The sequence below is a fragment of the Protopterus annectens genome, chromosome 11.part0 (genome assembly GCF_019279795.1).
Source record: "Protopterus annectens isolate FY-2018-M chromosome 11.part0, PAN1.0, whole genome shotgun sequence".
Lineage (NCBI taxonomy): Eukaryota > Metazoa > Chordata > Ceratodontiformes > Protopteridae > Protopterus > Protopterus annectens.
The window spans coordinates 515,774,985-515,801,960 of NC_056745.1; the positions used below are offsets into that span (position 1 = coordinate 515,774,985).

At 43.4% G+C, this 26,976-nt stretch overlaps 1 protein-coding gene across 1 annotated transcript in view; it reads right to left on the reverse strand.

The window, feature by feature from the left end:
* NUP107 (nucleoporin 107) overlaps positions 1-26,976 on the reverse strand; it is a gene marked incomplete in the record, with an annotated part of 1,716,438 nt that overhangs the window by 942,941 nt on the left and 746,521 nt on the right. The window contains 1 exon segment of the mRNA XM_044088020.1: positions 20,467-20,526. Coding sequence (XP_043943955.1) covers positions 20,467-20,526 — 60 coding nt within the window.

Sequence of the window (26,976 nt, forward strand, 5' to 3'; positions counted from 1 at the left end):
ACTTTTACAGTGGAGTAAGTTGCCCCATTTTGGAAGATATCAGCAAGGAAGTCTAAAACCGTCGGAGCAGTAAAGGGATACAGCTGTTTCTGTTAAGCCCATATGGAGAAAGTTTTCCATTTGCTCTTATAAACTTTCCTAGTGAATGGCTTGTGGGATGAAATCAAAATCTTCTGGACGGTAGACGAAAACCTGGAATGTCTAGCCATCGTGAACTGGAGAAACTATGCAATTAGTTTTAGGCTGCAAGATCCTGGTGAATCTGCCCTGATGGGTGGGGCAGTAGATCTGAAACCTGCTCCAATGATCACAGAGGGCAGATGAGATGAGACCACAGGAAGGTAGAAGCAGACTTGCACAGCCTAGAAAGCAGCAATGAGGATTACCCTGCTCTTCAACCTGTGTGCTTTCTGAAAAAAATCTGGGAATTGGGTGTAGAGGTGGGAATGTTTAAAGTAGACTGGGGAGCCAAGCATGAACTAAAGCATCTGTTGGGACTGTCCTTGAGGAGGGATCAGGGCAAAGAAAGTACAGTTGTGTACACCTACCATAAATGTAGATGTTCGAGTGTCTTCACTGTTGCAGTCATAACTGTAGGGTGCTCCTGCCGGCAGGCAGCCCGAGGTCGGCCAGAATCCCAAAGTCTGGGTCCGGCGTCAGCTGTACAAGCTAGTACCCTGACGTCAGTACGCTTTGGTACATAGCCCTCAGCCGACGCCATCTTCTCCAGCCTTTCTTGCCCTAGATGTCAGAAGTCCCCAATAAAACAAAAATGAATCCAACAAGGAAACACAAATACACCACAAAAAAGGAAAAGGAAGAAAAAAGAGGGGATAGGAGGGAGGGAAACCCCGACTGCAACAGTGAAGACACTCGAACATCTACATTTATGGTAGGTGTACACAACTGTACTATGTTCTTCGTGTTTCACTGTTGCAGTCATAACTGTAGGGTGGAATCCCAAAGCAGTGTAAAAGGGGAGGAGGCTTTAGATAGAAGGGGAGGCAAGAATACCCTGCAAAACAGCAGAGGCAAAGCCTGCCCTGGTCTTAGAAAACAGTGGGAGATTGTAGTGCTTGGAAAAAGTATGCACAGAACTCCAAGTGGCAGCTTCCAAGATATCCTTGGTAGAGACTCCTCTGAGGAAAGCTGTAGAAGTGGCAGCTGCTCTAGTAGAATGACTTCTAATGGTACCTGGAAACTGTTTCCCATGATGAGTGTAACAAAATCTGATTCCATAAGCAATCCATTTGGAAATAGTTTGTTTAGAAATAGGTTTTCCAAGAGAACTGGAGGCAAAAGAAACAAACAATTGATTAGACTTTCTGAACTCTTTAGTCTTGCCCAGGTAAAATCGTAACTGTCTGTGCACATCTAATGAATGCAAAATCCTTTCCCCTTTATTTTGAGGATTTGGAAAGAAGGTAGGAAGGTGAATTGTCTGATTTAAAGCCACTTTCGAAATCACCTTAGGCATGAAAGTAGGATTGGTCCTCAAGGATACTCTGTCCTGATGGAAAATAAGGTATGGTTCCACAGCCATGAGAGCTTGCAACTCTGAGACCCTTCTGGCAGAGGTCAATGCTAATAAAAGAACAGTCTTCCAGGATAAGAACTTAATATCTGAAGATGCAGCAGGCTCAAAAGGAGGCAAAGTAAGTTTTTCTAAAACAGGGACAGGAGGGGTCCTGGGAGGCCGCAAATTTTTAGCCCCTCTCAAGAATTGCTTCACCAAAGGATGGGAGAAAACAGGAGGATCAGAACTGAAATGCGCAGAAATAGCAGAAGCATGAATCTTAATGGAAGAAAAGGAAAGTCCTTTAGATAAAAGTTCTGAAAGGTAAAGCAAAATAGAAGCGAGATCAGGAACCAGAGGATCCGAGCCTCGGTCCTGCATCCAAATACAAAACCTCTTCCATTTAGAGGCATAGGATTTCCTAGTGCTAGGCCGTCTAGCTTCCAAAAGAACATCCAAAACTTGTTTGGGAAGAGTAGAGGAAATCAAATTCCTTTGAAGAGCCAAGCTGCCAGGCAAAGGGTCTTGAGGTTGGGATGTAGTAACTGACCCTGATGCTGGGACAAAAGCGAAGGGTTCAGAGGGAGAATCCAAGGAGGCTCCAAAAACAGGTGCTTTAAAGTTGGATACCAAAACTGTCGAGGCCAATTTGGAGCAATCAAGATGAGGAACTTGGGCTTGTCCTGTTTTATCTTCAGTAATACCCGAGGTAGTAGAGGAAGAGGAGGGAAGGCATATGCTGAAAGGCTTCTCCAGCTGAAGGACAGGGCATCCACTCTCCAAGCTGTTTTGTGGAAGGACCTGGTGCAAAAGCGAGGCAGCTGATGATTGAGATGGGATGCAAACAGATCCATCTGGGGACATCCCCAAACTGCAGTAATCCTGTTGAATAAGTTGGTGTCTAGCATCCATTCGTGAGGATCTGAAATGTTTCTGCTCAGGCTGTCTGCCAAGAGATTCTGTTTCCCTGGAATGAACTGAGCCTGGAGATGTAGTTTCAAATTTAGAGCTGTGTCCCATAAAGCCATAGCTAGTCTGCAAAGGGGGTATGAATGAGAACCCCCCTGCTTGTTGATGTACCACATGACCGTGGTGTTGTCTGTGCGAATTAGCAGAGGCCCTGGTTGCAAAAGGTTCTTGAAGGCTAGAAGGGCATTTTGAACTGCCAACATTTCCTTCAGATTGATGTGCCAGTGAAGATGGTCCTTTGTCCAGGTTCCCTGCAGGCAATAGTCTAGAAAGTGTGCTCCCCAAGCATAATCCGAGGCATCCGTGGTTAGGATTTGAGTAGGTTGAGGAAGACGAAAAGGCTTTCCTTCGTTTAAAGTGCATACCCTGGACCACCAGAGGAACTCCCTCTGGAGGCAGGGGATCAGAGGAATCAGAATATCCAGATCGTGGTGATGCTGTGACCATACACTTTTCCGATACCATTGAAGCTTTCTCATGTGAAGCCTTGCATTTGGAATCAACAGAATACAGGAAGCCATGTAGCCCAGAGCCTGCAGGAATTTCCTTGCAGTGAGCTGAGATAGAGTTGCTAAGGTGCTGAAAGTAGAAGCCAGCTGAGTTTGTTTTTCTGGAGTGAGGAAGGCCCTTTGTAAGGTTGTATTTAAGAGGGCTCCCAAGAATACCATTTGTCGAGAAGGGATCAAATGTGACTTTTTTGTGTTCACTGAGAATCCCAGTAGGAGGAGAAGACGTTGAACAAAGTCCAGATGTTGAAGCAGAAGATCTTTGCTGTCTGCCTGAATAAGACAGTCGTCCAAATAGGGGTAAATCTGGATCCCCTGAAGTCTGCAGTAAGCCACTACTGGAGCCAGTATTGGTAAAGACTCTGGGCGCAGTAGATAAACCAAAGGGCAGTACAGAGAATTGAAAGTGCCTCGAACCTGCCTTGAACCTGAGGAATTTCCTGCGATCTTGCCTGATGGGAATATGTAAATAGGCTTCCTTTAAGTCCAATGTCACCATCCAGGCGTCCTGAGAGAGCATTGGAAGTAGTTGCTGTAGAGTAAGCATCTTGAATTTTGGAATTTCCAAAAAGGTGTTTAACACAGAAAGGTCCAGAATAGGTCTCCATGAGTTTTGTTTTCTGGGAACTAGAAACAGTCTTGAATAAAAACCTTTTCCCATCTCCAAGAGTGGAACAGGCTCTATGGCTCTCATGGCCAGAAGAGCATCCACTTGAATTAAGGCCTCTGACCATTGATGTTTTGGCAGATCTAGCCAACCGTGAGCCCCTGGCAAAGTGTGAAAATGGAATTTGTAACCTTTTAACATCACGTCCAATACCCATCTGTCCTGGGTAATAGGAGTCCAATTTCTGTAAAAAAGAGACAGTTTTCCTCCGAGAGGGGCATCCAGGTGAAGGGGTCCTGTAGCCCAACCGAGAGAGTCATTGAGCTTGCTTTCTTTGAGATTGGGATCTGTCTTCTCCCCTTCTAGGTGAAGAAGCAGTCCATTGTCTAGATCTGTAAGAGGCCTGACCTTGACCATGACCTCTGGAGCGCCTATATCTTCCCCTTTGAGGCCTGTCAGACGTGGGAAAGGACCAATTTTTAGAGGGCCAATTCCTGGAAAATCTAGGAGGCTGAACTTGCAAGAAATCTTTTACAGTCTGCATATACTTTGCCTTTTCTTCCATCTTTTTAATAACTTCCTCAGCCTTGGATCCAAAAAAGAACATCATGTTGAACAGGGGCATCTAATAACTTAGCCTTAACCTGTTCAGGTAAACTTTGTTCACGAAGCCAGGCATGTCTCCTGATAACAGTACCAGAGGCTGCAGCCCTGCAAGAAGCATCCAAAGCATCAAAACCACAATGTAAACTATGCTTGTTCACTTGTTCAGTAGCATGCAAGACATCCTGAAGTTTCCTTATCCTCTGCACAAGCAGGAAGGGAAGCAAGCTTTTGCTTTAAAACAGACAATAGAAATTGCTGATACTTAAACATATGAAATTGGCAATTTAAAGCCCTTACAGACAGGGTAGCAGAAGTATATACCTTTTTTCCCCACCTGTCTAAAGCACGAGAATCCTTCTCAGAGGGAATAGGATTTTTAGAAGTAGCAACCTTAGCAGCCTTAGAGCCCTGAGAAATAGTTTCAGGATCCGCAGAAGGGTTTTTAAATAAAAATAAATGAGAGCCAGGAACCCTATAAAATCTATCAGGCTTAGAAGGAGCAGGAGGCATGGAATCAGGATTCAAATTAGCCTCAGAAAGGGCATCATCTACAATATCCAAAACAGGAGGGATAGCTAAAGGCCTATGCTGGGGAAGAAGAAGAAATTCCCTAAGCCTCTTCTTGGAAGCAGAATACTCCTGTCCTTCCCAATGAAAATGTTCCCTCATCTCATGCAAGGTTTCCCCAAAAGAGAAATCCTCAGGCGGAGAGGCCGAGGGTAAAGAGTCCTCAGCATCCGAATCCTCATAAGGGGGAAAGGAATAGTCCTGATCTGAGGAAGAAACAGAAGATACAGAAGCCTGGTCAGAGGAATCCAGAGTAACATCATGTCGAGGCCTTTTCTCAGGAGGGGGGTGAGAACCCCTAATCATTGTAAGCAAATCTTCAGCCATCTTTAATAATTGCTTTTGTGTCTTGGGAGTGGATTCAGAAGCAGCTTGAACAGGAGCTTTAGACTTAACAGGAGTCTTTGTCTTTGCCTTTGCAATAGTGATGTGAGTAGGCCTGAAAACCCCCTCAGAAGCCGGTACCAGCACAGCGGTTCCGGACCCATCTGAAGGAGCGACGTCCGAAGGTCCTGCAGCAGTTAAAATAGTGGGCCTTGATGGCTCCCCATGGGAGTCCGTATCTGCCATCGGTTCAGAAGTGGCGGACGACAGGGGCTGCAAAAGCGCCTCACTGACGACAGCCGAACCGGACGCTGGCTCCAGCTGCAACGAGTCCTGTTTGGACCTCGGTGGCCTGTCTTTGTCTTTGCGCTTCTTTTGAACTCCGGTAGTGTCCGACGACATTCTATAATTGAAGCGTCTGCCAAAATAATTTAAAGCCCAATCATACCTGCGCTTGATAGTACGAGAGTTGAACCTGGCACAGAACCGACAACAAGAAACGTCGTGGTCAGGGCCTAAGCAAGGTAGACAGTAAGAGTGGAAATCTTTATGAGGTATTTGTTTCCCACACGCTATACAATTATTAACTTTTTCTGACATCGGAGGAACAAGAAAAAGATTCCCCAATGGGGTACTTAGCTTTGAGAAGAGAAGTAAGAACTTCAGACCGACAACAACAAAACACGCTGTTCGAAAATCGCCAACCAACGACTTGCGAGCTGCTTTCCACCGCACGGCAAGAAAGACTGGAGAAGATGGCGTCGGCTGAGGGCTATGTACCAAAGCGTACTGACGTCAGGGTACTAGCTTGTACAGCCGACGCCGGACCCAGACTTTGGGATTCTGGCCGACCTCGGGCTGCCTGCCGGCAGGAGCACCCTACAGTTATGACTGCAACAGTGAAACATGAAGAACATCTGCTGCATTTATTGATGTCAGGGGATGCAAAGAGACTGCAGCTGTGTTAATCCCATTTGTGAAAGATCATATTTGCCACTGATTGTTTTAGAGGTTACTCATTAGGCATCAGCAAGACTCTGCTCAGCCTACCCGCTAGAATGTTGCACTCCCCCAGAATATGTGTTGTAATTAGAAAGCGGTTGGTAGAGATTGACCACTGCCACACACTCATTGCTTTGCGACACAATGGATAAGACCTGGTTCCTACTTGCTTGTTGAAGTACCAAACTGAAGTATTGTCTGTCTGTATCACAATAGTCCCTACAGGAAAAAAGCAAGTGCAGGGCTTGCAATGCTAGAAGGATGAAAAATCTTTTTCATTTGGATACATATAGAAGAACTGCCAGTAGTAGGTTTCTTTACCTCCTGGAGAACATGGAGCACATCCCTCAAAAAGTGGTGCTTGAATGGGATTAAAATTCTAATGTCCACAATGTCGGTTTGAGGACTACCAAGATGGGACGAAGAAGGGAATGTCTTGCGTGTCAGCAAGTCCATTCTGAAAGGTAACTTGTGGTGATGATCCCTAGCCATATGGTGAAGGGGGAATCAATGCTGCATGGGCCAAAAGGGAGTCACCAGCAAGATTTTTAGTCTGTTCCTTTGGATTTTTTTAACAGAATTTTTGGGATTAGTAGGGGGAAGGCATAAAGAAACTTCTACTCACATGAAAAGGACATGATGTCTTTTTTCCAGGCTTGGGGGCAAGGGGTCCTGCTGCAAAACAGCCTGAGCTGTTTGTTGTGAGTTGAGGGAAATAGATCTATCTACGAAATACCCCATTTGTGGACTACATCCAGGAAAACCTCACTGTACAAAATTCATTTACAAGGGTCTTTCAGGTACCTGCTCAATGAATCTGCCAGCATGATTTCCTGGGATAGAATCTAAACTGCTTGTTAGGACAGATATGTTTTTTATAGCTTGGTCCCACCTCAGAAGTGCCAGTCAGCATATTTGACAGGACTGTTTACATTCCACATGACCACTGTGTTGTTTCGTCTGTGTAAATTCTGAGAAGAGCTGGTTTCCATGAGTGTGAAAAAAATAAACTGTTGAGCTTGAATGACTGCCCTCATTTCTTTCACACTGATGTGTTCCTTTCCTTGAGTGTCCATTGACCCTGAGCTGTTAAAAGGCCTGTCCATGCACCTTATGCTAGATATGATGCATCTGTGTGCATTTCCTCAGTGGGAACAATTGGTCTGAATGATCGTCCTGAACTGAACTGTAGCTGTAAGATCCACCAATTTAACTTTCTTTTCTGGCTTAACTCATTCACTCCAATGGAGCTCAGGAAGTTTGCACTGTAACGTCCAATGGGCGGAGCTTAAGCCTTTTGACAGAATCAAACTATGTCCTCACATTACAAACAAATGTTCATATCTCTGGAACCATAGGGATTATGAAAGAAGTATAAATGGCAAACTCTTCAGCACAAACAATTTTTTATAGTGGTAGTATTCTTTAGGTTCTAGGTCTTAAACCAAATTTTATATGTCACAGTAAACACAGTAACTACTGTGTTTGTAATACTTTTTAAAGAACTTTCAATATCTCAGTAACTACTCAAGTAGGACAGATACTGTCAGCAAAATTTTATTCACCTAGGTGAGATTTATTTTGAGGCTAAGGAGTTCTGCCTGTGTTACCTGGTTGTTGAGATATTTAGAAAAATGTGAAAATTATATCTATATAAATTAATATCATAAAACCAACAGTTAAAATCTATTTACCTGCACTAGACTGAGGTCAAATATTAATGCAGTTCAGTTTGCTATTGTGTGAGCTTTAAGATGAAATCTTTCGAAACCTTGTACAATCAATGGCTTTGGAACTACTGATGCAAATATGAACAAGCAATATTTGATGGCTAGAGGAGTCCGTAGGAGTTAACTGCAGATGCACCTGGAGGTGTCACTCGGACGTAATGAGTTAAGAAAATTAAGGGAATGCAATCAGCCATGAATCCTACAGCCCTTAGAATTTCCCTTGCAGAGCAAGACTGATGAGAAAGAAGGGGCTGAAAGTCCATGGAGAAAATGTGCACCTTCTGTTGTGGGAGCAAGGCTAGCATGCACGTCCAGCATGCAACCCAGAAAAACTGGATCCTTTGTAGGAGCCAAAGCAGACTTTTTTTTAGCCTGATCTACAGTAAAGAAATAGTGAAGTTGAGATGCTTTAACAGGTCTTCATGAGAGGTTACCTGCATCAGGTCATCGAGGTATGGGAATATTTGAATTCCCAGAGTCCTGCAAAAGACAAAAGCTGGAGCAAGGCAGTTTGTGAAAACCCTGGGGATTGTGGATAACCCAAGGAGTAAAGCAGAAAACTGAAAATGTGATGAACAACCCAAGAACCTGAGGAACTTCCTGTAAGAAGGATGGATGGGAATGAGAAGGTAAGCATCCTTCAGAATGAGAATGAAGGATACCAGAAAAGCTTGGGTTAAGATGAAGGTTAGAAGAGTATGAAGAAAAAGCATTTTGAAAGAAGGTACCTTCAGAAAGGTGTTGAGGTGATCCAACTCCAAGATGGGTCACTAATCTCCTTTTTCTATTTAACAGAAGTGTCTTGAATAGAATCCTTTTCCTAGATGGAATGGCAGCACAAGTTCTATGGCTCCCTGTTTGCAAAGACTCTGCAAAGTAGAACGGAGATGATGTATCTGGCTGGCAAGAGGAGGTGGAATGCCTCTGAATGCTGTAATTACCTTCCAAGTCATTTTGTAGCATTCCTGAGTAATGGAAAGAACCCACTTGAATGATATGAGGAGTTGCTGAACTGAAAGGGAGGAGGTTAACATTTTTGATAGGGGAAAGGATGGACTGGGGGGGGGGGGTAGCAGAAAATAGGTGGGCTCATTTGGAAATAGTGGCTTCCCAGACTTGGATTCTCTTGCAGGTTTGTCCTGAAATCTTTTTCATTGGCATTTTTCCTGCCTTTTTGAGCAGATCTTTGTTTTCTACAAGCAAAAATAAAGGACTTAGCCAGATAGTTTCTTTAATACCTGGGACATGAAATGTGAAAATTTTGTTTGAAGTCTTGCATTATTTTACTTCTTTTCTTGTAAAGTTTTGTACAGGTCTGCTGCAGCAGGGCCAAACAGTTAAGTCCCTGTGAAGGGCAGAATCTAATACCTTAGCTTTGATGAACCCATGCAAATGTTCTGATGAAAGATCCAGTAACAGCAGCCCTAGAAAGCGTTTCCACTGCATCATAACACTTAATGGTATGTGTTCTAATTTCAATAGCCCCGCCCACGAAGGAAGTAGCCCACTGTTTAGTTTCAGAAACCCCATGGTTAGTCAAAGTCTTATTCAATTCACCAACAATACTGATAAGTCAATGTCCTAAAGGCCAGGATTTCAAAAGTATACAGCTTACCATATCTGTCCACGATCCTACTGTCTGAAGGTAACACATCGCTAGCAGGTAACAGTTTGGAAAGCTTGGCCATGGAAACAAAATACAGAGGGGGTTGCCAAAAGACTTTTAAATAGGATTTTTAGATTGTGTGTCATTTTGTAAAACCTATCAGGCCTCTTAGCAAACTCAATGAAGGTTGGTCCTAGGCAGTGGTTGGGGCTCCAGCTGAGAAGTTTGGTTGGGTGGGATTCTTCACAACTTTGAAGGGACCATTCCTTGGCCTCCATGGAAGCTTCTTCTTAGAAGACTGTATTGATATGTCAGAAACCCTAAGGAGAATTCACAGACCACCTCATTAGTGACAAATGTCATCATCCCGATAAGGCTAGCCAAGAAGGGAAATCCTTCATGAAGGGGCATTCAGAATGGCTTAAAGCTCTTCCCTGAGATAGAGAGCTCAGTTACATCCTCAGCACAGGCAAGTGTCACTGCCTGCTACCCTAGTCACAGCATCAACAGAAAATGAATGTATGCAGCATGCCACATGGCCACTCAATGTGAAAACCACACAGAAGGTCATGAAAAGTTTGTTCTTGAGCTTGGACTAGGGTAGGGTCAAGAAGCTTTTCCAGCACCTGGCTACTAGGAAGGGTTGCACAGACAGGTGAAAGAAGGAAAGCAACCTGTTATCTGCCCAATTCAACATTCTAGATTCCCTCAGTCAGCAAGGTGCTGTGGTCTTTGGCATATTTACTACACTGAAATGATCACATCAGCCATAGGATGATTTCTCAGGATTTCATTCCAATAAGACAGGCTTGAAGAGGGGCCTGCTTTCTTGGAAGGCAGGGAAGCAACATTCCAAGTGTTTTCAAGCTGCAAATATGCAAGTGTAAAAGGAGATGGTCATTCAGGCTTTTCTTCAGGATGAAATAGGGGCCACATGCCTTCAATAGTGAACTTCATTAGACTGATCATTTTACCAAAGAAAGGGATCCTCTTCAGTCTTCCCAAGATGGGAAAAAGGAAGGAGAGACTGCACCCCCCAGTTCCATACTGGATGTACTTGCATGCAGGCAGTAAGTGTGGGGACAGGTGTATGAATAATGCCAAGTCAGGTAGACAACTGGCATCAGCAAATGGGGATGTGTCTGTAAAGAACAAATGGAAAGGAAAGGTCTTAAGTTGCTTCACTGTTGGCATCAGGATATGTTTTCTCAAAATGAGTGCTTTCTCACCAAAGTAAAGCATCACCAAGCATCAAATAACTATCTAACATCAAGAGTCTGAGTCGTACGTCCTGGAGTGGGATGGCTCAGGAGAGCATCGATCACTTTGCTGATCAAACCCTGCTGGACCCAAAAGAAGTCCTTGGGAAGTATTTAAACCTCTAATTGGGATTAAACAAACTACTCCTCTTGTAGCATGTCCTACAAGAGTGAACTCTAATGGCGACAATGGACAGTGCCCTATATCCTTGGCTACATTACCTAAGTGACTGCCAAAGGAGGGGTGCCTCTTACAGGCATGTCATCATCCAAATAGGAAGACCGGTATGTATGCCTTAAATGGAGGTATTAAGAAAGCCAAGCTAAGCTTTTTTTGAAAAAGCTCTGCTAAATAACTTAGGATAAATGTAACCGAGACTGCTGTGGGTCAAGGCAGAAAACAATATAGTCTTGTCAGGGCTGTCCTGTGGATATACATACCTGCAGGAAGTTGTAATTATTGCCTGTCATCTATTTTCAACTTTTGGCAATGCTTTGCCACAATTCTGGAGGTGCATCAATAACTCTTATGCTGGTCAATTTCAAATGATGTCACTCTCTGAGAAAGGTATAGTATTACTCTGCAGAATTTTTATTATTAATAAAATACTGCAGGATTTACTTAAGCAAAAAAGTGATTACCCTTTGAAGAATGTATACAGACAGTGCCGTTAAATAGTCAAGAAGCAAAACTTTGCAGCATGGGTCATGCTCCCTCTCTAAATTAGCAGACAGAATGCCGTTGTTCATTAGGTTCATAATTTGGTGGCCACACAAAAAGGTCGCTCACTTATTTACTTTAGACGATTAAATCAGGACATTTTCCATGACAAGCATCAAGATAAGACAGACTCAGAGGCTGTATCATATAACACCCCACTGCAGACTGTTCTAGAGCACATGTGCCCTTCCCACAAAAACTTAAAAAAAAAAAAAAAAAAAAAAAAAGAACTGAAGGAAAGGGAATATCCTCCATAACAAACCCACTATTGAGGGTCCCAAGTATTAAATATGGACATTTTTCTCGCTGCAAGGGAATTTTTTTTAATACCTCAAGCAGATCCCTCCTGACACTGATATTACTCACTAGTTTTCTTTATCTAAAACCAAGCTTATGAGCCATTTCACCACTGCCCATAGATGAAATCAAAGTACAGTCTTGGAGCAAATGCATTTGCCATTTTCTATTAATAGCCTGCTACGGTCCTGAGAAGATAAATTACAGCTGGGTTAGCATACTCCACATAACAGTTGATGTTTGAACAACAGAATCACTGCTACAGTCTACTTCTTATACTGAAGAGTTAACTGCAGGTGAATGTTTGTACTTCTGGACAGACTCCTAGAGCACTCAAGATGCTGCCAGACTGTGACTGGTGTTTTCTTCAAGTCAAGTAACATCAGTATGGCACTTGGCTGTAAAACACAGAGATGGCCATGCAGTATCTGTTCATTTTTTTTCAGTAGGCATGAAGCCTCTGACAAATGTGGCTAATGACTGTGGAGAAGATATCCATAGCTAAGCTTTTTTTTTTTTTTTTTTTTTAAAAAAAAGCTCTGCTAAACAACTTAGGATGAAAGCAGAAGAGGCTGCTGTTGGTCTGTCTGTTTATAGGCAGGTCAGATTAAAGATCGCTTTTATTTAACAAAATAAGACATCCTAGCTAGCTTCTAGGAGTAAACACACTACATGTAACTATCATTCTAAGCCTTTTGGTTTAAGCACGTGGGCTTCAGACCAGTTGTTTTACATTAAGAAGGTTTGTGGTCTGCACTGTTGTGGCAAGACATGTAGCTTACATCCTTCTAAGTTGGGAACTGCTGATTGAAGGCTCAGTGTCTTGTTATTCTAAAAGTGCATTAGTTCTGGTTTAAGCACTTGGGCTTCAGGCCAGTTATTTTACATTAGGAAGGTTTGTGGTCTGCACACTTGTGGGAGGAAAGGCTGGACTCTGCCCTTCTGAGCTGGGAATTTCTGGTTAAAGGCTTATAGTGCCTGCATATTTGAACTGTTTCTTACTGAAACTGGTGTGCCTTGTTTGCTGTAGCATAGACTAGATCCAGGCCTGCTGAATTCTAGCTTCGTTTGTTTAACTTGAGCACTAATCCAGGCCTTCTTAAAAGTATTCAATTGTATTTATTACTGCTTGGTAGTAACCTGATTGTGTAGCTATCATTCTAAGCCTTTTGGCTTAAGCACTTGGGCTTCAGACCAGTTGTTTAACATTAAGAAGGTTTGTGGTCTGCACTGTTGTGGCAGGACAGGTAGCTTACATCTTTCTAGGTTGGGAACTGCTGACTGAAGGCTCAGTGTCTGTTACTCTAAAAGTGTATTAGTTTTGGTTTAAGTACTTGGGCTTCAGGCCAGTCATTTTACATTAAGAAGGTTTGTGGTCTGCACTCTTGTGGGAGGAGAAGCTGGACTCTGCCCTTCTGAGCTGAGAATTTCTGGTTAGAGGCTTATAGTGCCTGCATATTTGAACTGTTTCTTACTGAAATTGGTGTGTCTTGTTTGCTGTCACATAAACTAGATTCAGGCCTGCTGAATCTAGCTTTGTTTGTATAACATGAGCACTAATTCAGGCCTTCTTTTTTGGAGAAGGTTCCCCTGCACCTCAGTAGCAGGAGTGTGCAGTTAGAACTTGTCTGATTGAAGACTACAGGAACAGGGCTCAGTTTTGAAATTTTTGTACTGGTTAATTGAGTAATTTGTTTAAAAGTCTTTTCTGATTGCCTGCAGTCATCTAAAGCTGTTTTAAGTGTATTTTTTACTGTTTGTAGTCATTTAAAGCGGTTTTAAGTGTATTTTTTTACAGTTTTTTGCCTTATCTTTTCAAAAAAAAAAATATTTCCTTGTTTCCCACCTTTCTAAGCTAATATAGTCCAGTGTTCAGGCTAGTGCTGAATTCAGGGCTGTGTTACAAGTTTCTGAGTTGCCCATACCTTACTTGGATAGAAGGAGGTTTCTCTGTTCACCTGTGAGAGAGGGAGCTTTGAGCAGCCATCTGTCCCTGGAGGAGTGGTTCCAGCCCAGAAGTTAGTAGTTTATAGGCCATTTTTGGGCTAATTTCTCTCTCTTTCATTTCCCTGCTGCAAAAACCGCGTTTGCACGTTTTTCCACATCCGGGTAGCACCGGTTAGGTAGGGCTAAATTATTCCTAGCTCCACCAAGTCCCCTCTTCAGTTTTTCCCTTGAAAGTAGTCTAACTCTCAACCTAAGCACTTAAAAAGCATCCTACAGTCCAGCACTTGCTTAGACCTAATAGCAAGCACTAATATACCCAGACATTTCAGTGCCCAGCAGGGCAAGGCTCATTATTCACCCCTCACCAACCGACTAAGCAGCTCACCTTATTCAGGCATGACCAAAGGGCAATTTCAGGTATAGTCTCCAGTCTAGCTGGTGAACCTGGGTATCCTGAGGCAATGTTACAACTGCCTCATGTACACAGACAACCCAAAACATTAACATATGTGAGAGATACAATTATATAGCTAAATTGGAGGCTAAGCTCTCAACCCAAGACTGGAACAGGCAGTCATGAGAAGAAGGTTAACACTTGCACCACACCTCCAGCCTCATACACACATACTAAACCGGCACTGGCAAAAAAATAACAAATACACAAAATCATACTCGGAGGACCTAAATAAAAACCTGCAAAAGCATCAGAGACCTCCAAAGCAGACACCCAAAAAACCTGCACCTCCCGTCACAAACCAGACAACACATAAAACACAAAATCAGTGTGCCGCACAATCACAGCCCTTAAGGCGAAATAACATACCTAACACACTAGTAATAGGCGACTCTATAGTCAGGCACACGGACGTCCCACTCACTAGGATGGACAAGGAGAAGGTTACTGTTAGTTGCCTGTCGGGAGCCAGAATCCGCCACATAACACAAGCACTCAGGTCACTCCAGAACAAGTACAAATATGAGACTGTCATTGTTCATGTTGGTGTGAATGACCTGAGATGTACCTCCCTGGACTACATGAAGAGAGACATGGAAGAGTTCTCTGATCATGTAGCCCAGGCGGGTATGACCCTGAGCAACATCCTGCCCTCACCAAGAATGATACCGCAGTATAAAGAAAAAATGATCAATTTCAACAACTGGCTAAGCTTCTGGTGTCATTCAAAGAGGATCCAGTGTCGGTCAGCCTGGGACGACATGCTCGACAAACCTCGTTGCTTTGCAAGAGAAGGCTTGCACCTGTCACCCCCTAGGCTTTCAAATACTGGCCAAGGCTCTTGCTGCCCCCATAGTGCCTTTTTTAGGCAAGGCTCAAAAGTCAAACCCACCTCTGTAAACAGCACAAATAAAAAAAAAATGAGGGTTATATTACTCAACACTAGGAGTTTAAATCTCAAAATGGACGCACTTGAAGCATTCCTCAGTATGGAGAACGTCAACATCTGTGCAGTAACAAACCTGGTTCAAGGCTCCACAGAGCACCCCAGCACTACCGAGCTACAACTCATACCACACATTTCGGCCATAGAACATGGACTGAAACACAAAAGGAAGGGGTGTATCCATATTCATCAAGGATACCTACACCTCCAGGTTAGTGGTGCAGCCTGATGACTCTGAGATCATCCATGTGCAACTAACATCGGGCAAATCTGCAATGCAAATTGTGGCCTGCTACTGATCACCCTCCATGACCCAGGACCACCACTCGACCTTTCTGGAGACACTGGAAAACATGAAGGTCCTACCAAACACCCTGATATTGGGCGATTTCAATTACCCTACCGTTAACTGGGAAAACTGCTCAAGTACAAACTCCCAGGTCCAGCGCTTCCTGGAATTTATCAACTCAAATGCTCAGGATCAGCTGGTAAACTCCCCTACCAGAGGTGAAAACATATTGGACCTGGTCATCACCAATATGGGCGACAGGTGTTCTGCACCGGAGGTCAACCCGTCACTGGTTAGATCAGACCATAAACTAATCACTCTGGATGTCCACACCACACTACCACCACCAACCAAGGAAACCACAGTGAAAAACTTTTCTATAGCAAACTTCACCCTTACTTAAGACAGAGGTGGTAAGTTTCACAGCCCCCACGCTAAAGGATAACAGTGTCCAAGATGCAGGAACCTTTACAAATGCACTCTATGAGCACCTACAAGGATGCATGGATCGTGCCATCACTAGCAAAACCAAGACTCACTCCCCCAAGATTAGGAAACCAGTCTGGTGGACCCCTGCCATAAACAGGCAATACAATAGGAGGAGAAAACTAGTTCAGAAAAAAAGCAAATCCCAAGAAGGAAAGACATCCCTGATCAGTAAGAAACTAAGGTCCCTCATAAAATCATCCAAGGCTAACTTCAAAAGAAAAATAGCCAAGGATTCGAAAGATCACTACAAAACCTTCTTTAGCTATGCCAAGAATCTAAGTGGCAATTCGCAGATATGCTCTGAGCTAGTGCAAAATAGCACAAAATATACTGAACCAACTGATATTACCAACATCCTGGCAGATAGATTCAGTGCAAACTTCACCCGCCTCTCACCCCCAAAAGGGCCCACAGCAATACCGGAAAAGTGTAGTGTCCTGGAAATCACAGACACACAGGTGAAAACAGCCCTTTCAAAAGCCAAAAGCACAGCATCAATGGGGCCAGATGGTGTCCCTGGCTGCATCTTGCACGAACTACAGAACAAACTAACCCCCCTCCACCTAAACACACTGTTCAACCTCAGCCTCTCCACAGGCTACATGCCCATAGAATGGCGCACAGCAATGGTTATTCCGCTCCACAAAAGAGGGGCCACAACTGACCCTGGTAACTATCGCCCCATAAGCCTGACTAGCCTGGTCTGCAAGGCTATGGAGCGCATCATCATGGAACTCATTAACAAAGACATTGGGAACCTCCAAACACTTGACCCGACCCAGTTTGGCTTTAAGGGCAGATCATGCCTACTAAACCTGGTTGACTTCTTCGAGACAGTCACCAAGGCCATAGATGAGGGGAAGGTGGTTCACACAGCCTACCTTGACCTCCCAAAGGCTTTTGACACCATTCCCCACTCAGGAATTACAGAAAAACTCACCAGGCTGAACATAAACCCCTATGTCACGAGATGGGTTGCCAACTGGCTTACAGACAGAACTCACACAGTAAGTATAGCGGGCTCCAGGTCCGACTCTAAACCAGTCACAAGTGGTGTCCCACAAGTCTCGGTACTGGGACCCCTACTGTTCAGCATATACTTCTCAGAAGTACAGTCAAACACAGGAGGCCTATGGCCAGCCAAGTTCGCCGATGACTGCAAACTGGGAGCCATAATTGACTCTCCGGCTGACACAGACATTCTCCAAAAAGGCCTTACTGAGACAGACACTTGGTATCAAAATCATGGTCTCAAGCTAAATGCCAAAAAATGCATAGTCATCCCAGTTTGGGAAAAACAAAACACCCATGAATTACCACATAGGTGGCAGCCCCCTTAATAAAGAAGAGGTAATAAGAGATCTGGGGGGACCCAGGTAGATAGTAATCTCACCTTTGACAATCATATTGCCAAAGTAGTTAGGAAATCCTTCTATGTGGCCCATCTAATTACTAAGGGGTTCGCATCTAGAAATAAAGAGGTTATAGTGCCCCTCTACTCGTCACTCATCAGACCCATTATAGAGTACAATGCCCCATTTGGGATGTACCTCACAAGACACTTACAACAGCTGGAAAGACCACAAAAGTACCTCACCAAGAGGATTACTGGCCTCAAACATGTGTCCTATGCAGCCCGACTGGAAAAACTCTGGCTGTACTCAGTGGCATATCGCTTACTCAGAGGTGATCTCTGCCTGACTTACAAAGCCATGTCCAACTCAGAATTGATGGACATGCTCCACCTAAAGAAATCCAAGTCACTGCGAGCCACTCACTCTAGTGAGCTAAACCTTGCCACAACAATAAATAGAACATGCTGGAGGGATAGATTCCTGTCACAGAGACTCTCCATACTTTGGAACAAAATTCCTAACTACATTAGGCAGAGCCCCTCACTAACACTCTTCAAGAGAAACTTTGACGAGTGGATGGGTAACAGAAAATACACCCCTGGGATCACTTCATTGGCTCTTCTTGACAGAGGCTCGGTTAATTAATCAATGGGGCGGCGAAAGCTGACACACTCTGGCTAGGCTTATAAATGCCCTCGGGCAGATAGCCTAGTACCTACCTATGAACCTATCTGAAGAGAACTTTTCCATGAAATCATCCATGAAACTAACTTGAGACTCTCTAGTTCTGAGTACACCAGGAATCCTTCTCTGCTTTACTACCAGTATGCAATGTGCTGAAAGGGGCAGAGGTCCTGTCGGGCTTTTTCTGCTCATATGAACCAGCTGAGAGAAACCTAACTGTCCTGGCCCTAGGGGTGCTATTACGACGAGCCTTGCCCTTTCACTCCTTGCTTGCAGCAGAAAGATTAGAAGAGGGGGGATGAGATAGTTTGGAAGCCAAACAAAAGGCCCTGAGCCCAACAGGTTGGGAAAAAAACCTCAATGCCCAGACTCTCGTGCACTGTTACCCGGGGTAGAACTTTTCCACTTGATCATTTTATCAAGAGTTGAATAAGTCCATATATGGAGTTCTCTAGTACTAGAATAATGAACAGAAAAAAAAATGCTCCTGTCCAGTTAAGACTTTCATAAGCTGGTAAGGATCTGCTCAAATGACCTGCCACTGTGTTCCAGTCTAGGAAAATGAAATGGGGCTTGGAGATGCCTGCCTTATGCAAAATCCATAGCATTTGTAATGACTGATGGGGATGTGGTACCACAAAGTGAAATCTTAGGATGACCCTGACTTTTTGCATCCGTCACATGAAATATTCTTGATTGAAAGGGTAAGGGAGAAAATCACCTTCTAGTGGGCAACAAAGTTCTACTCCCACATGTTTTTATGTACTCCTAGGTTTTCCTCATCTGTAGTTTAGTTAATAAACCCATTGAAACTGAGGCACAGACATAGCCCAGGACTTCCAAGAAGACCTTTGTTGTTAGGATCTCTTTGGGATATTTGAATGAAAAGGTGACGTAACTGCAATTCATACAAACTGCTTGGTGGAGAACTTCTTGTATATAAGCTGCTGTTTACATTCATATATACTTTTTTTAATTTCAAGCATATTATTTTGGTAACCATGATTACTACAGAAAAGTAATTTTTCAACTCGTCACTGTATTTGAATCTAGGGCTATAGGCTATGCTTTACATTATATTAATACTGTCTTCGGTGTGAATCATTTCCTTATAGTAAAATGGTAGCATGCAAGTGCATATGGCTCCTTACACACTGGATATAAAATTGTGTTATTTAGTCACACAGAAGAGGGGCTATTTGTCTACCTCGAAGATCCTTCACAGTGGGGGCATGTGGCTCAAAGAATGGAAGAGAATATACTGCAAGGTCGGCTTTATAAAGGAGCTATGTGAACACTTCTGTCACTACATTCCATTGCAAGATTTGCATCAGTTTTAGGGAAGGAGGCAGATACGATTTACTGTTACATTAAGTCACTCTCAAAGATATACTTTAATATTAATTACATTGCATTTGCTTGATGACATAAGGAGACACCAGTCTAGTTTGCCCATTAAGATTTCTGAGTTTTAATCCGTTAAATATTCTACCTGCCCATCATCCCTACTGCAGTGTTAGGAGACTGAAACAACACCCAGATACAAGACGTTGCCTCTACCTCTATGATGTCTTATAGCAAAATAAAATCTCTGGAACTTCTAAATAGTTCCATTGATTTGTATGTGATATGCTAACTCAATAGTCTTTAAAGATAATGTACCCATATCTAATCCCCCCACAACTGCACATTCAAAAGGGACCTTAAAACCCGCTTTCTCATGCAGGACAACTGCTCAGGTCTCTCAAAGGGCACACCATTTAAATCTCATTCTTGTTTCTGTCAGACTCTTCACTCTCCATGCAGGCCTCCTCAATCCTCAGATTCTGTATCTAAATATAGTATTTCTGTATTTCTTGTGTACTCTCAACACTGTACCAATCTAGCATGGTCTCCTTGATTGTATTTTTTTTCTATATTTGGTACTTGGTATTTTTTTTATCTGCTTCCTACTTGTATTAGCACTACTATTGTTATTCTGTAGCTTTCTACTTAACATTTTTCATCCGAGCTGTGCCTGCAAATGGTCAGTTCTCAGCAGTGGATTACCGTGGTAAACAAAACAAAAAAGTAAGTAGTCTCTTATCTCGAGGTAATATCTATATATGCCTGTTAATTTGGTATATATTGTTATATGTGGTCCATATGGACTTGTTAAGCTTTTCTTCCTGTGCTTCCAATATAAATGGCTTGGCCAAGCTGGGCAACCCATTAACCAAAAGGAAGTAAATATATAAAGCATAAAATGTTGTTCCAAATCAAACAGTGGGTCATATGAATGATGTTGATTAAGCTAAATACCTGAAACTTCTCTGTAGCCATGGTATGCAATGCTAGTGCAAAGTAAATATCCAATGGTCAGAAACCACATTTGTTCCAGCAGAATGCCATCCCATTAAATGTAAAAACTGTCATATCTTGTATTTATCTAAAGAAGGGAAAGTCTAAAGCAGCCGCTAAGAAATCAAACAGTTAAATCACATCTAGCTAAGCCAGGCAGGTTAGAATGAGTCATAATAAAGAATATCACCACTGTATTTACTATACACATTCGTAGCAATGTGTGTGTGTGTTCCAAAAATTTAGACCTACCTGCTTCAAATTTCCACTCAGGGCTGCATAGATCGCTCTTTCATATCTGTTAAATTGTTCCTAAAATAAGTAGGAAAAAAAATAAACAACTTCAATTGCAAACACCAGTATTTTGCACAGCATTATTTGTGCTTGATTTTATTTCCAAGTAAAGGCAACTGTCAAAATCTAACTAGTATCCTTTGAAAAACTGCAGCTAGATAATAAATGTCATACTTAGAAAGTATCCAAATTAAATAACCACAGTATAAATGCAAAGAGGAAAATCAAACAGTACAATGCAGACTGAGACAAATGCTCTCTATTGTGCAGAAAATTTCACCTTACATCATGACATGTATGTACTCCAGTATGGCCTCAAATGGTGTTGGATCAGTTGGACAGGAAAAGAAGAATGATGCTTCAAGCTTATCAAATGATTTATAAAAATCAGTACATACCAAGACTGTACATTCCCCATTCTGAAGGGGGCATGGGACTCCTCAAAATTGACTGTATAGATCTGCAGTCGTAGGAATGCGTACATATATGCTGACCTCACAAGATCCAAACGTAGTGAAAGTTTTAAAACACAAGGAGAACAAGACTAAGATGACTTTTTTGCTTAGTTTAGCAGAATCATATCAGTGTCATGCAGGAATGGAAATCAAACCAGAAGTAGATAAAAATTAGGCAGCAAATGAATGTGCCAAAAAACAAAAGAAAGAATATAAGATGAAGGATTAGATGAGAAGGCAAGAGATGTGAAAAATGCATAAATACAGATGCAAGCGCAGAAAGCTCCTGGAACAACCTCATATTGATCAGGATCTAATGCAAGAATGGTTAAGGACACATGAATTTAAACCAAAAGATGAAAGGTTAACATTGGCAGGATAGTGGACTACGTACACGTTGGTTTACAAAGTCCATTCAACATGTCAGAGAAAACAGAAAAATGCAGGTTCTGTAAAACGGAATTGGAAGCAGTTGCACATCATCTTCTGAGTGTGATACACTAATGGCAGAAGGCCTGTGTACTGAAATGCATAATGTGGCAATACTGTTGCACTGGAGATTGTGCAAAAGTACAGTTTTGTACGTACCATAAATGTAGATGTTCGAGTGTATACCCTGCTGCAGTCATCACACTTGGGTTTATCCTGTCGTCAGGCGGTCCCGCAGTCGGCCTGAATTCCAAAGTCTTGGTCTGGCGTCGGTTGCTGTTGCTTCTTCCCAGTCAGTGAGCCAGGGGTATATAAGAGGCATCAGACGCCATTTTCTTCAGTTTTTCTTGCCCCAGATGTCAGGTGCCCCCCCCAAAAGGTGGTCAGTAGATAGTACCAATAATAAAAGTTTAGCACAAACAAAACATCCCTCCAGCTATAAGCAAATACACCACAAAGGTTGTATCAGATTTTAAGGTATTGAAAGGTTTCAGTTAGGTCAGAGGGGATGGAGGGAGGGTAACCTGGACTGCAGCAGGGTATACACTCTAACATCTACATTTATGGTAGGTACAAAACTGTACTATGTTCATCGTGTTACCCTGCTGCAGTCACCACACTTGGGTTGAATCCCAAAGCTAAGGATGGGAGGAGGAGTCAAACAGGGTTAGAGGAGGCTAGAAGGCCCTGCAAAACTGCAGTGGCGAAACCAGCTCTAGACTTAGAGTAAAGTGGTAAGTGATAGTGTTTGGTGAAGGTGTGTACTGAACTCCAAGTTGCAGCTTCCAGAATATCCTTGGTTGGCACTCTCCCTGAGGAAGGCTGTAGATGTAGCTGCTGCCCTGGTGGAGTGGGGCCTTATGCTAGCAGGAATTGGTTTTCCATGATGGGTGTAGCAAAAACGTATGCAATGTCCTATCCATTTGGAAATGGTCTGTTTTGAGATAGCCTTTCCTTGTGATGCTGTAGCATAGGATACAAAAAGCTGGTCAGATTTTCTGAAAACCTTAGTTTTATCCAGGTAATAACGTAGTTGCCTGTGAATGTCCAGGGAGTGCAGGAGTCTCTCCTTTGTTCTGTGGATTTGGGAAGAAGGTGGTTAAATGGATGGTTTGATTTAGAGCCACACTGGATACCACCTTTGGCATAAAGGAGGGGTTAGTTCGTAGAGAAACTCTGTCTTGATGAAAAATGAGGAAAGGCTCTACTGGCATTAGTGCCTGTAGCTCTGAGACTCTTCTGGCTGAAGTAATTGCTAGCAGCAGGGCAGTCTTCCATGATATAAACTTTAAATCAGCTGAGAAAGCTGGCTCAAAAGGTGGCAGCGTAAGTTTTTCCAGAACAAAGTTGAGGTCCCAAGTTGGTGTTGGTGCTGTCCTGGGAGGTCTAATGTTTTTGGCCCCTCCGAGGTACTGCCTTAGAAGAGGATGTGAAAATAAGGGAGGATCCGTGTTGTAGTGAGCTGAAATAGAGGAGGCGTGGATTTTAATAGATGAAAAAGAAAGTCCTTTGTGTAACATCTCTGTTAAATATTGTAGAATCTGAGGTATGTTCGGCTCAAGGGTATTTTGGCCTTTAGCTCGGTTCCAGGCGCAAAATCTTTTCCATTTGTCTGAGTAGGCTTTTCTGGTGCTGGGCCTCCTGGCCTCCAGAATGACATCCATAACAGCTTGTGAAAGAGGAGCTGGCTGGTTGCTTAGGTGATTTGCCATGCAGCCAAATTTAAGGTTTTGAGCTGGCTGTGTAGAATCTGACCGTCTTGCTGTGTGAGCAGATGAGGAATTTGTGGTAAAATCCATGGTGGGCCATGGGCCATGTTCCTTAGTAGTGGGTACCAGTGCTGGCGTGGCCAGTCTGGGGCAATGAGTATCATTCGGGGTCTCTCCATCCTGACTTTCAGCAGCACCTTTGCGAGAAGGGGCAATGGAGGAAAGGCATACACTGTCAGCATTTTCCAACTGAATGAGAGTGCGTCCACTTTCCAAGCTTGATGGTGAAATGTCCTGGTGCAAAATTTTGATAGCTGATAGTTTTGGGGGTTGGCAAACAGGTCTATGTCCGGGCGCCCCCATTTTTGAGTTATCATTGCAAATACTTGTGGATCCAGTTTCCACTCGTGGGGATCCATGATGTTCCTGCTTAGGTCGTCTGCCAATGTGTTCTTTTTTCCTGGCAGGAATTGAGCTTGTAATTGAACGTGGTAAGCCAGTGCGGTGTTCCACAAGGTCACTGCTTGCCTGCATAGAGGGCAGGAGTGTGTACCCCCTTGTTTGTTTATGTATCACATTACTGTGGTGTTGTCTGTCCTCATTATAAGCTGTCCTGGATGCAAGAGGTCCTTGAAGGCTGTCAGAGCATTCTGTACAGCTAGCATTTATTTTTGATTGATGTGCAGATTTCTTTGATCTGCAGTCCATATGCCTTGAACGCACTGTCCTGCCATGTGTGCCCCCCAGGCATAGTCCGATGCATCTGTTGTCATAATTTGCCTGGCTGGGGGCAAGGTGAAAGGCTGACCCTTGTTGAGGTGACATGCCTGTGTGACCACCATAGAAACTCCTGTTGAAGGCAGAGAATGAGAGGTATCATTGTTTCCAAGCTGTGGCTGTGTCGAGTCCATACGCTTTTCAGGTACCATTGTAATTTCCTCATATGCAGTTTTGCAAATGGTATTAGTAGTATGCAAGATGCCATGAAGCCCAAGGCCTGCAGAATTTTTCTTGCAGGGAGTTGGGTCTTTGTTGCCATTATTTTGAAGTATTGAGTTAGTTGTAGTTGTTTGTCTGGCGTCAGATAAGCCATCTGGGCCGTTGTATTCAAGCTGGCACCCAGGAATATCATATTTTTTGAGGGCACTAGTTTTGATTTCTTTTCGTTTACAGACCCAGTAAAAGCTGCTCTACAGGAAGCTTCCAAGGAATCAAATCCACATTGTAAAGTATGTTTGCCCACCTGTTCAGCTGCATGCAACAGATCCTGCATTTCCTTGAATTCAGACTGTTGAGGGTGCGTGCTCATCTTTTGTTTTATTTGAGACATTAGGAATTGCTGGTATTTCAGCATGTGAAATTGACAACTTAGTGCTCTCATAGCTAGAGTAGCTGAGGTGTAAACCTTCTTCCCCACCTATCTAGTGCTCTGGAGTCCCTTTCAGAGGGTACAGGATTTTTAGCCATAGAAGCCTTAGCCTCTTTGGGACCCTGGGAGATTGTCTATGGGTCAGCAACAGGGCTTTTGTAAAGGAATTTGTGTGAGTCAGGCACTCTATATCTGTCTGGTTTGGCTGGAGCAGGAGGCAGAGAATCTGGATTTAGACTAGATTCTAAGTAAACATCATCCACAATGTCTAAAACTGGAGGGATAGCAAGTGGTCTGTGCTGGGGGAGTAAAAGAAACTCTCGGAGCCTTTTCTTTGAGTCGTAGTAGTCCTGACCTTCCCAGTGGAAATGTTCCCTCATGGTATGTAAGGTTTCCCCAAAGGAATAGTCTACAGGGGGAGAAGCTGAGGGAATGGAAACTTCAGCATCAGAATCTTCATAAGGGGGAAAAGGAGAAATCCTGTTCCTCAGAGGAGCCTGAGGAAATAGACACTTGATCAGAGGAGGCATAATCTTCCTCTTGTCTAGGCCTTTTGTCTGGGAGGGGTTGTGAACCCCTGATTAAAGAAATCAAATCTTCAGCCATTTTAAGCATCTGTTTCTTAGGCATGGGGCCTTGAACTGGAGACTGATGTGCAGTCTTTTTTGGTTTTAGAGGAGTCTTAAGCTTAGCATAAGATTTTATGGTGAGAGTAGTCGGTCTGAAGACACCTTCTGTAACCGAAGGTGTTTCCACAGCACCGGCTTCTCCTTCTGCAATGTTGTCAGTAGGGCCTAAAGAAAATGGCTGCGTCAGCCTAGAACTCTCTGCTTGAGAATCTGAAGCGGTCTGGGGTTGCAATTCTGCGGTTGCCAGGGGCTGCGTAGGCGCCTCACTGAAAACCGGAGAACTGGTGACCAGCCCAGCCGAGGCCTCGGAGTCTGGCTTGGATCTAGGCTGCCTGTCATTATCTTTGCGTGTTTTATGCACGCCGGTAGTCGGTTGCTCCGACGGCATAGTGTAATTAAAGTAGTGTCGTGCAAAATCAAAGAGTCGCTTTATAGTTCGCTTATTGAACCTAGCACAAAACCGACAACCAGTGACGTCGTGGTCTGGGCCTAGGCAAGGTATACAATAAGAACGAAAGTCCTTATGAGGTATTTGCTTCCCACAAGAAATGCAATTGTTAACTTTTTCTGACATCGGACTGAGGCAAGAAAAGGTTCCCCAACGGGGTACTTAGCTTTAAAGACTTCTGACTGAAATTCGATTCGAAAATCTCAGGTGTCGGCCGCCCGGCACTTGCGAACTGCTTCTGCTTCGGGCACCACGCAGCAAGAAAGACTGGAGAAAATGGCGTTGGATGCCTCTTCTATACCCCCTGGCACACTGACGTCAGGGAAGAAGCGACAGCAACCGACGCCGGACCAAGACTTTGGAATTCAGGCCGACTGCGGGACCGCCTGACGACAGGATAACCCAAGTGTGATGACTGCAGCAGGGTAACATGATGAACATCATTATAATATTGAAGTAGCAGAGAAGCATTGGAAACGCAAGACACAAAACATTATAGAAAATGTCACACAAAATCACCCATTACCAACAGTTCAAAAAATAGATGCGAGAAAACCAGATATAGTGGTCCATGAAAAGAAAACAAAAAAAGTTGCGTCTTACCATAACGTTCCATCTGTGTTGTTGATCTTTTTCCATTCATCACTGATTGGTTTGGTTCCGAGCCCTCAGAACCGAGTTGGCCTAATAGCAAGCTCATGGATACCAAAAACTCTCTAGCTAAGCTGCTACCCACAATGCCCTTCTCCCAATTACCTCAGATCGAGTTTGCAATAGAAGTAAAAGCAGAAGCCATTTCTGTGCACAAACCCTTAAACACCACAAGGACCCGCAAGATCCACCAGGAGCCTTTGGTGTGGGACAGAGGGTGGGATGTGATGAATGGAAGAAAATCAGCAACACAGATGGAACGTTATGGTAAGACATAACTTCTTTATCTGATGTTGTTAATCTTCTTCCCATTCATCACTGATGGGACAGAATCCCAAGCTACTTGAAAACCTGGGGGGCCCTTATGGAAGAACATTCCTGAGAACCACTGAACCAAAGGCTGCTCTTCCCTTGGAGACCAGGTCCAACTTGTAATGTTTAATGAAAGTATGGGGTTTAGCCCAAACAGATGCTGCGCAGATGTCATCCATGGAAGCTCTGGAGTGAAAAGCAACAGAAGTTGCAATGGCTCTCATTGAATGAGCTTTGATATTGACAGGTTTAGGTTCATTTGCTTGAGAGTATGAAAAAGTAATACAATCTCTGAGCCATTTTGATAAAGTGACTTTTGATACAGCACATCTCATTTTTGGTCCAGAGGAGGTGATGAAAAGCTGATCCAACTTACAGAAGGATCTAGTCCTAAGTAAAAATGCAATTGTCTATGTACACCCAATGAGTGTAGAGAGTATTCTCCTTTACTGGAATAATGTGGGAA